The 12,801-nt window shown below is 34.8% G+C and overlaps 1 protein-coding gene across 7 annotated transcripts in view; it reads right to left on the bottom strand.

The window, feature by feature from the left end:
* LOC114044126 (DEP domain-containing protein 1B) overlaps positions 1–12,801 on the bottom strand; it is a 262,877-nt gene that overhangs the window by 147,829 nt on the left and 102,247 nt on the right. For all 7 annotated transcript variants that reach the window (XM_027863435.1, XM_027863428.1, XM_027863429.1 and 4 more), the window contains 3 exons: positions 10,651–10,707; positions 8,510–8,615; positions 755–891 (listed from right to left, as the gene is read on the bottom strand). In XM_027863435.1, the coding sequence (XP_027719236.1) occupies positions 755–891; positions 8,510–8,615; positions 10,651–10,707 (300 nt within the window). The remainder of the gene's footprint in view (positions 1–754; positions 892–8,509; positions 8,616–10,650; positions 10,708–12,801) is intronic.

Below are 12,801 nucleotides of genomic sequence, written 5' to 3'. Positions count from 1 at the left end.
AATATTTAAGCTAATACTCTGCTTAAGCCTTAAATAATAGTTCTAAAGGCAGCATAGCTACATGTCCCATTTTTTTATATGATGCAGAATTTAAACTTAGATGTTGGAGAGGTATTCCTACTAGACAGATTTTTAGGTATATGTTGGCTACTTGTTTGATTAGAGGGTAATTATGAATTGTGATGGGAAAATCATTTTTAAAAGCACATTGATTTATCACCTTTCTGAATTTTGGTTTTTGGTCCTCATAATAATCCTCTGGTGCTAAATAAATATGGGAGTTTATACATATTGAGGTTGGGAATGGTGGGAAAGAGGAATAATTTTTAATCATTTAAAAATCAAATAATTCACCCAATATTGTGGGATAAGCTATAGAGAGTTTAAACCAAGCATGCTGATATTTTCTCCTTCAGTTTGGTATTATAGTAGTAATAGACCCCCTTAGGCTGATTCATGTTAATTATTCAAATATACCTATTTGATTTAACTATAAATGAAACAGCTAGAATGGTGCACACATTCTGGCTTAAGATTTTATAATTAGTGCTTATTATTTTATAAATAGTCCCAATTGTTTTCAGATAACGTTCCTGATAAAACTAAAATTATATCAAAAGATTAACTACATAATGTCCAATGATGAAGTTATTTGTTTGTTCTGTGGACTGTTTAGTTGGGAGTGTAATTTACATAGAAATGGACTGATTTCCACTTGTGGGGCTTAATTGGGAAGGGGAGGGGAGTTACTCACAAGCTGTAGTGTTGTCAAGTGTTTTTTCCACCACAAATATTTCTGGTAGGCTGGTCCCAGTGCACACAATCCATAGTAGGTGTACATGACTACATGAACAGCTGTATTCAACAAGGCATGGAATGTTCCCAAGCCACCTGCAAAATGTAGCATTGTCATTGGTTGTCCAAGAGATGGATTTATATGATCAAAGATTTTTAATGTCATTATTCCTTGATTTTTAATTGGAAGAAAATGTCATATGAGAACTCAAATTTGCTGAATCAACAGACTTAACAAATTAGAAAAAAATATGAACAATTCACAAGATTGGCAAAATCCTTGACAACTTTAGCAAATACAATTTATTTATATGAGGTATAAAATGGCTTTTCCTTCAAATGGCTGTTTACTTCAAATACAAGATAAACTCCATTTATAATGGTTATGTATCAGAACATTCTTTTTAAAATTTATTTGTTCTACCTATAATACTTTTCAAAAATATTTTCAAAGTAACACAATAATTTGTAACACTGATAGGCAAACCTTAAAAAAGGCTTCTCCTTCCACCAAGGGCATGACAACAGGTAATATATTTTTCTTGGTTATGAGAGAAGATAACAGTTTTGTCATTTTAAAATATGTTAATAAAAGCATTTTGCTTTTTCCAAAGAATAGTACTCTTTTAATTCATTAACATAACAAATCCTCAAAAGTTGCAGACTAATTACTGGAGAAATCCAATTTGAACTAGAAAAAATTAAAATTATAAAATTTTAAAAGAAAATAATGCTTTAAGCCTTCTAACAATTCAAAGATCTGTACTTTCATCAACTGGGTTATTTGTCCAATAATGTTGTTTAGTAGCTCCTATGTGCAAGGCATTGAGTTATATTCTAGAGGTGCAAAGAAAACCAAAACCAAAAAAAAAAGTCCCTGCCCCCAAGGAACTTACTTTCCAATGGGGGAGACAAGTAGTAATTGGGGGAAATCAGGTAAGGCTTCCAATAAGAGGTGCTACCTGATCAGAGCCTTGAAGGAAAAGAAAAATCCTAAGACAGGGTTTATTAACCATTTTTGTATCATGGACTCGTTTGAGTCTGGGGAAGTCTTATGAATACCTTCTCAGACAAATGTTTTTAAATGGATAAAATGTAATGCACAAGATTATATTGAAATACAGTTGTCAAAATACTTTTAAAAACAAGTTCATGGACTCTAGTTAAGATGTCCTGTTCTAAGATGCAAAGGTGAGAAGGGAATGGATACAAGTCAGGCATGGGGAATGGATTGTACAAAGCAAAGAGACTGGGAAATGGAATTCTGAATTCTGGAAATTTCAAGGATGCCAGTTTGAATCTAGTGTAGCGTGCCTGAGAGGCACTTGCATGAAATAAGGCTGGAAACTGGGCCTTAAATGCCAGGCTAAGAAGTTTGTATTTTATTTCAGAGGCAATAGAGTGCCCCAAAAGATTTTTTAAGCAGAGGTGTACTGTGGTCAGACTTATACCTTAGAGTGGTTATTTTGGGAACTTCATGGATGACTAATTGGATAGGGTAGAGATTCGAAGAAGGAGGCCAATCCAAATTATTTTTGCAACAGTCAAGGAGAGAGACAATAAGGGCCTGCAGCAATTTCAGAAATGTTGTAGAAGTAGCATCTGTGAGAGTTAGTAATTGATTGGATTTGGGTGGTGAAAGGAAAGAATTCAGGATGATTTCAAGGCTGCAAATCTGACAGTAGAAGGATAATGATGCCTTCATTAGAAATAGGAAAATGTGATGGAGGAAAAGGTTGATGGGAGAAGACAATAAATTTCATATTAGACATACTGAGTCTGATATGCTAATGAGACACCCAGATGAAGTTCAGGAGAAGGATTATATTATCTTCATGAATTTCAGTGGCCACAAAATGTTATCACCTGGTGGAAAACCTTTGGTGCTAAATCTCTTGCAGCTTAGAACACAGATGGCAGATTTATACCTAAAGACCTTCCAAAAGCTTGGTAGGAACTATCAGATTGTGTGAAATAGCCCTCAAAGTCCCAGGGTACCCTCTAAGGGAGGAGTAAGACTTTTGTGAAGTGCTACCTTATATCTGATAGCTCGGAAGGACACCTAGTGTCAGAATGCCCTCTATCAGCTGCCTATGACTTAGGAAATCAGTCCTGGGGAATCCTCTGGGCATCGATTGGTTAGGTGACTTGCCCAAGGTCACATAGCAAACCAGTACCAAACATGGGATTTTAATCTAAGTCCAAATCCAAAACTCTATTTACCATACTGTCCCATTTGGTTTTTTAACACAGTGGTTTAGTAATCAACACAGAAATAGACTTCTAAATATATACAAGAAGTCCAACTGGATTAACAAAATGTTATTTCGTAGAGATCAGATGAATATATAAGATTCATAATCAGCATAATAATTATATGTAAACACATGCTCACAAAGCGCTGAGGAGGTGCCTAAAATAATTTGTTCTCTCAAGCAATTGCATTTTCCTCCTTTAATCTTGTTGATACTATTTGCTTTAGCAAACTCTTTCTTTATAAGCATGGTCAAATTCAATTTTGGCTAATCTCTGTCCCTCCAGATTCCCTACATAATCCCCACATTCCCCATAATGAAGTTTTTATTTTTAGTTTTTATTATTCACATTTTGCTTAACCTTATAAAAAAAATAAGTTTAAACAGATATACCAGGATAGCAGCAATTTTTTTTTCCATAGAGCTTCAAGACACTTAATCCACTTTTGATGATTTATGTCTTAGTTCACAAAGGCTCTTCCATAGTTAACACACTCTAGATGTTCATTTGAGCTTCATGATTCCATGATGGGAAGATATTTCCTTGGCCATTAGCATGAGGCCATTATAACTCTACCTGTATAACTCATTATAACTCTACCTATATTATCATGAAATTCTGATACTCTCACCAAGGAAAGCGTTCTAGGGTATAGATCCTAGTATCAATGACATAGCAAGTCAGAACCTAATGAACAGAGTACCAGGGTAAATGGCTAATTCTCTCATCATGACAATATTCTCTTTAAAATATTTTAATGTGTCTTTTTATAGATACCTAAAATGAGATTTTATCATATTTGGAACCCTTACTATTATAATTTTTTAGCTTTTATTATTCACATTTTGTGCAACCTTCTGGAAAATAAACTTATACAAATATAACAGGATAGCAAGCAATACTTTTCTGGAGAACTTTAAGTTAGGACGCTTAATCCATCTTTGATGGTTTAGATATAAGCTTGCTGTACCTGCTTTTGCAAGGTTTTCCTGATAAAGATTATTTTTCTCTGAAATTGTTTTCCTTTCTGTGATAACAGGTCCCCCAAAGAATTTGAATCTTCAAATGAATTACACTTTGTAAATATACAACACATAATGTTCTATCACCTGGAGAGTTGGGCAACTCTTGCCACTCTCCTTCTCTTGACTTGGATATATACAAAGTCAATGTCAAAATTATCTGCAGATATCTGCTAAGCATACGCCTATTTAAATGAAAGAAAACACAAGGTGGAGTACCATGCTAATGCTATTGCATAAGGAAGTTCAACAGCCAGCCAGGGAATTAAATACTAGGTAAATATTAGCTGGGCTGGAATGTATTAAAAGATCTGTTCCAGATTTGACAATTTCATTCCAGATAAGGAAGATTAGGCTTACATGTTGGAAATACTTCTAAAAGTATTGCTGCCTTGGATGGCACTGAATAGATATTCCATGCACAAAGTATTTCAAAGAACTCTACATGGAAGACCAAACAAAGAAGCCAAGGAAATAATAATGACCAGCATTGATATAGTCCTGTGAAGTTTGCAAAGTATTTTACAAATATTATCTCGTATTATCCTGAGGGAAGGGATTAGGTGCTGTTATTATACCCCCATTTTGCAGATGAGGCAATTGAGGTAGACAGAGGTCAAGTGACTTGCTATGGGTCACTTAGCTGGTAAGTATCTGAGGCTGGATTTGAACTCAGGTCTTCCTGGCTCCAGGTCCAGTGATCTATCCACTGCACCACCATCTAGCTGCTTCAAAAATACACGAATGCAAAGAATAAATTGGCATGATAGAAACTTTCCAAAGTAAGAGAGGCCATTGGTTTAAGGGATTCCAGAATACAGTGTATTATGTCAATAAAACTGCTGTATTTAGAAAATTAAAATAAATGGTCTCTAAGGGCCTTTCTAGCCTTAATTCTATGATGTGATAACTTTCAGGAGCTTCTGTTTCTCAACATTCTTATGAATCACTTTCTCAAAGATTTGGAGAGTCAACAGGCACAAAGTAGAATGTAAAGTAATTCTCAAGTCTCTTCATATCTCTTCTTGTTGTAATGTGTTAACTTGAATTATCTGCACAGTAAATCAAGAACTGGGGCAACTAGGTGATGCAGTGGATAGAGTCAGGAAAACTCATTTTCATGAATTCAAATCTGGCCTCAGACACTTAGTAGCTGTGTAACCCTGGGCAAGTCACTAAACCCTGTTTGCCTCAGTTTCCTTATTCGTAAAATGAGTTGGAGAAGAAAAAGGCAAATCACTCTAGTACCTTTGCCCAGAAAACCCCAAATTGGGGTCATGAAGAGTTGGACATGACTGAAATGACTGAACTATGACAACAACAAATACATTTTTATGAAATATGGATGTAAAAGAAGATAAAACAAGAGTAGGTTTAAGTAACTTAATCTCATGTTAAGGATTCAGACATATGGCTATTTCTTACTTTATGACCTTGAAAGCCTCCTGTAAAATATTGTTAGTGGCCAATACTACACAGTATTCTTCTAAAAAAGGCTGAGTGCTTTGATTTAATTATTTAATTTGATTTAATATTTATTGGAAAGCTGTTATGTACTTATTAAGGCACTGCACTACAGACTTTTAGCCCTCAAAAGGTCAATAACTTTCATCATATGACAGACAGAGAAGATGTAAAGATGACTTAGAACTCAGTAAAAGTATTTTTCAAACCTTTAACAGTAAATAGAAACAAGACAGGGCAGGAAAAGGTAGCACAGAAAGCAGTGATCTCTCCTTCTTATGAATTTCTAACAGGGATTGCTTGTGTATTCCTTATGATTGTATTTGCACATTGCACCTTATATAACAGTTTTTTGCAAATACATTCTCTCTCTCTCTCCTTTTAGACTATAAATGCCTCAAAAAGGTACCTGCTCTCATTTGCTTTGGTTTCTCTCTCTTCCTGGGTCTACCACACTGTGTTGCAAATGGCAGGTACTTATTAAATATTTCTTAAATCAAAGTAAAATGAAATAGATACAGTTGAGAAATCTGACTATAACCTGAATTCTATTTTGTGAACTGGGTTATAAAATCAAATCTGTTTCCTCTGGAAAAATTCTCCTTGGTGAGCTGCCAACTTGAGGAATTTCAATTACTGACATGTCTCCTGGTATGCAGGGAACTCAAAAGCAAATCTGAAGTCACAGTAGTGCTCTGCCAACTCTGGGATTTTCCTCCTTCTACATTTTTCTTCCTACTCCTCTTACCCCATGAACCACAGGGTTTTCCCTATGTTGTGAGTTCCATGGGCTTGGATCTGGAATCTACTAAAAGTTTTCTCTTTAATCTCTAAAATTAGGTTGCAATCATGTCACTATATGAAAAAAGCTTCATTCCAGCTGCCTGAAAATTTCTTAAACTTGAGGAACAGACATAATAACTATCCTAAAAAATCTTGTACTATGAGAAGGAAGATTCAATTTTTTAAGTTTTATTTTCTTTTTTTCATTGTGAACTTGATGAACACCTAGAAACACAAGCTTTCTATGTGCAAAGACCCGAAAAAAAAGGATTGTACATAAATCTCTGTTATATATACTGCATGGTTTTTTAAAGTACATTATAAATTTAACATGGCAGTAGAACCTGGACTGTACTGTTTGAGTCCTTGGATGAAAGATTCTTTTAAAAAAGAAAAAAAGGAGATCTCTCAGTGGAAATTGATTTCTATATCAGAAAAAGGATAAATTCTCTGAAAGTTCTCTTTGTGGGCCCAAAGTACAATTTAATACAAACTATTCAAGACATATTATGTACAATATATTCACTCAATAAATATTTATTAAGCACAACAACATGCAACTCCTTAGGGCTTTTATCTCCTCAGTCATAAGCCAATTGAGATCTGTATTGATAGAAAATTCCTATACCGGGAGTATCTCAGTCAAAGGAATTAGAAGGATCATAGGTCTAGACCTCAGAGGCCATCTAATCCAATCCTCTCATTTCATAGATCAGGAAACTGAGCCCCAGAGGTTAAATGACTTTCCCAAGGTTACATAGGTTATAATCATCAGAGATGAAATTTAATCTACATCTTCTGACTCCAGAACCAGGGAGTATTCCTCCCACTCCATGAGCTGTCTTCCTCTTAAAGTAAGTTTAGGCAATTAATCTAGGAGTCGGAAAAGATATAAAGACAATGATTTATAAGTAACTTACGAGACAAATTAATTCCATAGTTCATCAATTATATGAATTCAAAAGAACTAAACCAAAACACCACACACTACCCATTTAAAAAAAAAAACTTTTTTTAAAGTACATGTTCAGAAGATCCTTCAATACTATAAGTAGCACAAGAATGCAAGTAGATTTTGGACAGGTTCTTTAATGGGAACATTATTGAGTATGTTTAATAAAGGTTGATGGGCAATGTATATTGAGCACTGAAATTGCCATTAACTTCCCAGTATAGGAGGGGCAGTTAGATGGTGAAGTGGATAGAGCACCTGGCCTGGAGTCAGGAAGACCTGAGTTCAAATATAGCCTCACATACTTCCTAGCTGTGTGACCCTAGGCAAGCCACTTAACCCTGTTTGCCTCAGTTCCTCATTTGTCAAATGAGCTGAAGAAGGAAATGGCAAACCATTCCACTATCTTTGCCAAAAAACATCCCAACTGGGGTCATGAAGAGTAGGACATGACTGAAAACAACTGAACAACAACAAAATTCCAGAATAGGGAATTCCCGAATGAAGAAAAGCTCTCACCAGTGCAGGTTGACACTTTCTCTGCAACTTATAGTCTCAGAGGCTTGCTTACAGCATGATGAAGTTAAGTAACTTGCTCAAGGTCATACAGTCTGAATGTGCCATAGGAAGGACTTAAATCCATGTCTTCAGGGATCAGAACTGACTTACTATCCACCATATACTTCTGCCTCTCAATTATTTAACAAAATCCCTATGAGTGGAGGATTTGCATTCCACTATAAAGCAATGTACATATTGGGAACAGAACAAATGACACTTGAAAAAAGAGGACCCAAAGTATTCTCAACTAAAGAATACATAAGGGAGAATGTGCCAAAGAGCCTTAAATATCTGGTATTTTGGACCAGGGAAGAATAAATAAGAAAGACAGAAAAAGCTATATAAGATCCCCACATATGAATTCAGGAGTTTTATTTGAGTGTCTTCTCTGATCTTCCAGGGAATTTGTTAACTTTTTTTTTCATTTTAGTGACAATTTATAATGTATAACCCTGGCAAGACCTCTGTCTGCCTCAGTTTCCTCATCTGTAAAGTAAGGATAATATTAGCACCTACTTGCCAGGGTTGTTTTGAGGATCAAATGAGATAATATTTGTAAAGGCACTTTGAAAACCTTAAAGTGCTATGTAAATGCTATTATCATTACTGCTATTTTTATAACATATGGAAATTTTATTATTATTATAACACATGATCCCAATTCTCCCTCAACTACCTGCAGCAAATTTGACTCCAAACCACCAGGTCCATGGCATGATGGTGTGATGGAAGACATGCAGGAAAGTAACTTGGCTATTTTTCTTACGCAGAACAAAAAAGATCTGAAATAATTTAAAGAAAATCAAGTTCACATTTAAAATACATGCGATATTCATTTAGTATACACAAACACAAGGGAAGAATGAAATATTTTTAGTCAATATACAAACACAATTTGCTTTAAATGTTTACAAAACAAGATGGTTTCACAAAGGGAAGCACAAAAGAGGCTAACTCCCCTTTATCCGATTATGAAGAGTTAGGTAATTCAAGAGAAATTAAAGTCTTAGAGGGAAGTGGAAGTAGGAGTGGAATGAATTGGTCAAATAGGCAGGGTGGAGGAAGAAGCAGGAAAAAATAAAAGAAATCAGAGTGATTTTTCCAGGCAATTGTGAAGAAAGAAATAATGACAGGAATAGACTAGCCCTAATTCTTGGAATTAAAAACATTCTGTATTTTCCCTAATTTAAACAAATCCAGACTCTAGCAAATAAGAGAGAAAGCTTTAAAAAAATTAGCAATCATCAAAAAATGCATAAAGGCATAATAATAGGTTTTTTAAAAAAAAATACAACCTCCAAAGAGTTAATCTGGGAAACAGAAAGCAAAATAGAAGTAGCTTGGGAAACATGGTCAATTCAAGGCATTATAAAATGGAATCTGCAGATTGGTTTGCAGAGAAAGTATGAAAGAAAAATTATTGGAAACTTAAGAGGAAGAGTGTAAACAAAGCCCAAAATTCCATAGGAATAAGCTAGCTAAGAAGAGAGCAACCCAAAAGAATAATAATATGTAGCAAGAAGGGTAAGAGAGAGGATTATTGGGAGGTAAGGGCACAGCATTCTGCATAGAGCCAAGAACATGCAAAATAGTAACAAAGCCAAAATACATATGCTTACAAAAACGTAAGGAAGCAACATGGTTCAGTGGGAAAAGAATTGAACTGGATGGGAGTCAAGAGGATTCTGGTCCTAGACCTGTCTCCACCTAGGACTCATTCACTGTGTGACTTTGGACAAGTCAGTTTATCTCTTTGAGCCTCAGCTATGTCATCTGGAAAATGAAGGGGTTAGACTAAAGCATATTTAATATCCCTTCCATCTCTAACATCCTCTGAATGGTGAAATAGAGAAATAGGTGAGGGGAAGATTTGAAACACAGGACATAGTTGCATAGGTCCTAAAGGGAGAATAAATTTAAAAGACTTGGGGCTGGAGGTTCTCATACTAGTCTTAACTAGAGTTAGAAGCAGCAGAAAATGGAGTGGTTCTTTTGTCCTAACTTTCATAGAAGAAAAAGAAAAACACACGGCTTCTTCAAATAGGATCAATAGAATTGAGAGAAATGGAATTCTTGGTACAAGCATTTCTGAAGATCCTGTTGCCAAAGTTTGTAAGCACTTAGCATGCCCAAAAGCAAGATGAAAAAGAGACCTAATAGGCATGGACTTTAGTATGAAATAAAGTATTTGGATGATTCTCTCTATGTATCTGTGACAGATTTGTTTGTTTGTTATGTTTTTGTTTTTGTTTTAAAGATAGGCTCTTTAGGTATAGTTTAGCATTAGTTTATAGTGCTTTATAGAGTGAAGGTTTGTTGTGCTCTGATGGCAACAATTTTGGTCAAATAACAATAGTCCTTCCTAAATTTGAATTATAAAGAGCCTAGAACAGTTTTGTTCATGTCCTAAACTTGATCATAAGACTTAAAGCAATGAAGAGCTATTGTAAGGGTTTTGAGACAGTTGTGAGGGACTCAAATTAGTGGAATAAAGGAGAGTTGTTATATGGATTATGAGAGTTGTGTGTATATATTTTATATATATATATATATAATTTATATATTTATTACTTAATGACTTGGCATGATTTTATGTGTAGGGAGATCTTTTTTAAGGTTTGGGGAACACTTTGAAAATTGAATTATCTTCCCCCATGCATTCTCTTGAATAAATGAGAGATAATGAGGCTATTCAAAGATACGAAGTCTGGCTAGTGAGGAAGGGAATGAGGCACCAAAACGATACTGTAGTAACTTTCTTCTAGTCTATGATTTCTGTGAAAAGAAATCAAATATTTACTTAACTGGATGACTTACAGTGTCTAATAGCTCAATGAACTTGGAGAAGTAATAGAGCCAGCAGGTCCATGCCATCTGCAGAAACATACACAGGAGAACAAGGAATTTTAATTAAAGGCTACAAATAATGATACCAACACTTTCTATCCCACCAGAAAGAAAAGAGAATGAAAGAAAAGGGAAATGCATTTGATTTCCTCTGATTTTTTCAGAGGAAATTTTTTTAAGTTCTCCCAAGCCTTTCAGCCTCAAATCTGAATTCATTCATTCATCATCAATTTTTAGTTTAGTGAATTAAAATCCATAGATTTTAATTCAGACATCATAACTAATAACTAGTACAGCTGGAAAATCAGAAGGATGTTTTTAAAACTGATTTTTTTCTTGATTTAGTATTTTATTTTTCTCCAATTACATGCAAAAACAATTTTTAACATTTAAAAAAAATTTTGAGCTCCAAATTCTCTCCCTCCCTGCCTTATTGAGAAGGCAAGCAATTTGATATAGGTTATACAGGTGCAGTCATGCAAACATATTTCCACATTAGTCATATTGTGAAAGAAGACACATACTCAAACAATAGCAACAACAAACAACCAAGAAAAATGAAGAAAGTAAGGAAAAAGTATGCTTTGGTCTGCATTCTATCAGCTCTTTCTCTGGAGATAGATAGCATTTTTCATCACAAGTCCTTCAGAATTCCCTTGGATCATTGTATTGATGAGAATAGCTAAGTCATTCACAGTTGATCATCTTACAAAATTGCTGTTACTGTGTACAATGTTCTCTTGGTTCTACTTCTTTCACTTTGCATCAGTTCATGTAAGTCTTTCCAGGTTTTTCTGAGAGCATCCTGGTCATCATTTCTTATAGTATTTCATCATGATCATGTACGATTTGTTCAGCCATTTCCCAATTGATGAACATTCTTTGCCACCATTAAAAGAGCTGCTATCAATATTTTTGTACATAAAGATCCTTTTCCTTTTTTAAAATTTCTTTTGGATAGAAACTAGTAGTGGTATTGCTTGGTCAAACAGTATGCATGATTTTATAGCCCTTTGGGCATAGTTCCAAATTGCCCTAGAGAATGGTTGAATCAGTATACAGCTTCACCAACAGTACATTAATGTCTCAATTTTCCTACATCCACTCCAACATTTATCATTTTCCTTTTCTGTCATATTAGCCAATTTGATAGGTGTGATGTGGTAGCTCAGTGTTGTTTTAATTTGCATTTCTTTAATCAATAATTATTTAGGGCATTTTAATATGATTATAGATAGCTTTGATTACTTTGTCTGAAAACTGCCTGTTCATAGCCTTTGACCATTTATCAATTGAGGAACCACTCTTGTTTTTTTATATATTTGACTGAGTTCTCTATATATTTGAGAAATGAAATCTTTATCAGAGAAACTTCCTGTAAAATTTTTTTTCACAGTTATGATTACTAACTGTGTATTTCTCTTCATCCTATTTCCCCCCTATCTCTCTCTCTCTCTCTCTCTCTCTCTCTCTTTCTCTCTCTCTCTCTCTCTCTCTCTCTGTCCCTCTCCTTACACCATGTCCAAACCTCAAAAGTGTTTTGCTTCCATCTTTTACCTACCTCAATCCACCCTCCATTCTATTACCATTCCCTTTCTCATTCTTTTCCCCTCCTACTTTCCTGTAGGATAAGATAGGTTTCTATATCTAACTGAGTGTATATATCATTCCCTCTTTGAGCAAATTCTAATGAGAGTAAGGTTCAATCACTCACTCCCCATCATCTTTCCCATCTTTGCTTCCACTGTAAAAGTTCTTTCATGCCTCTATTATGTAAGATAACTCATCCCATTCTATGGCTCCCTTTCCACTTCTCCCAGTGCATTTTGCTTTCTTACCCCTTAATTTTATTTTTTTAGATAAACCATCCCATCATATTCAACTCACATCTGTGCCCTCTATATACTCCTAACTGCCCTAAAGTGTGTAGGAATTACAAGTATCATTTTCCTATACAGGAAACTAGACTGTTTAACTTTATTGAAACTTTTTTGATTTCTCTTTCCTGTTTACCATTTTATGCTTCTCTGGAGTCTTGTACTTGAAAGTCAAATTTTCTATTCAGTTCCGGTCTTTTTATCAAAAATGCTTATAAGTTCTCTATTTCATTGAATATCCATT

This window comes from Vombatus ursinus, unplaced genomic scaffold, assembly GCF_900497805.2.
Source record: "Vombatus ursinus unplaced genomic scaffold, bare-nosed wombat genome assembly UNPS02014772.1, whole genome shotgun sequence".
Taxonomy (NCBI): Eukaryota; Metazoa; Chordata; class Mammalia; order Diprotodontia; family Vombatidae; genus Vombatus; species Vombatus ursinus.
Note: the sequence above shows the minus strand (reverse complement) of the source record. Positions and strands in the feature narration are given on the sequence as shown.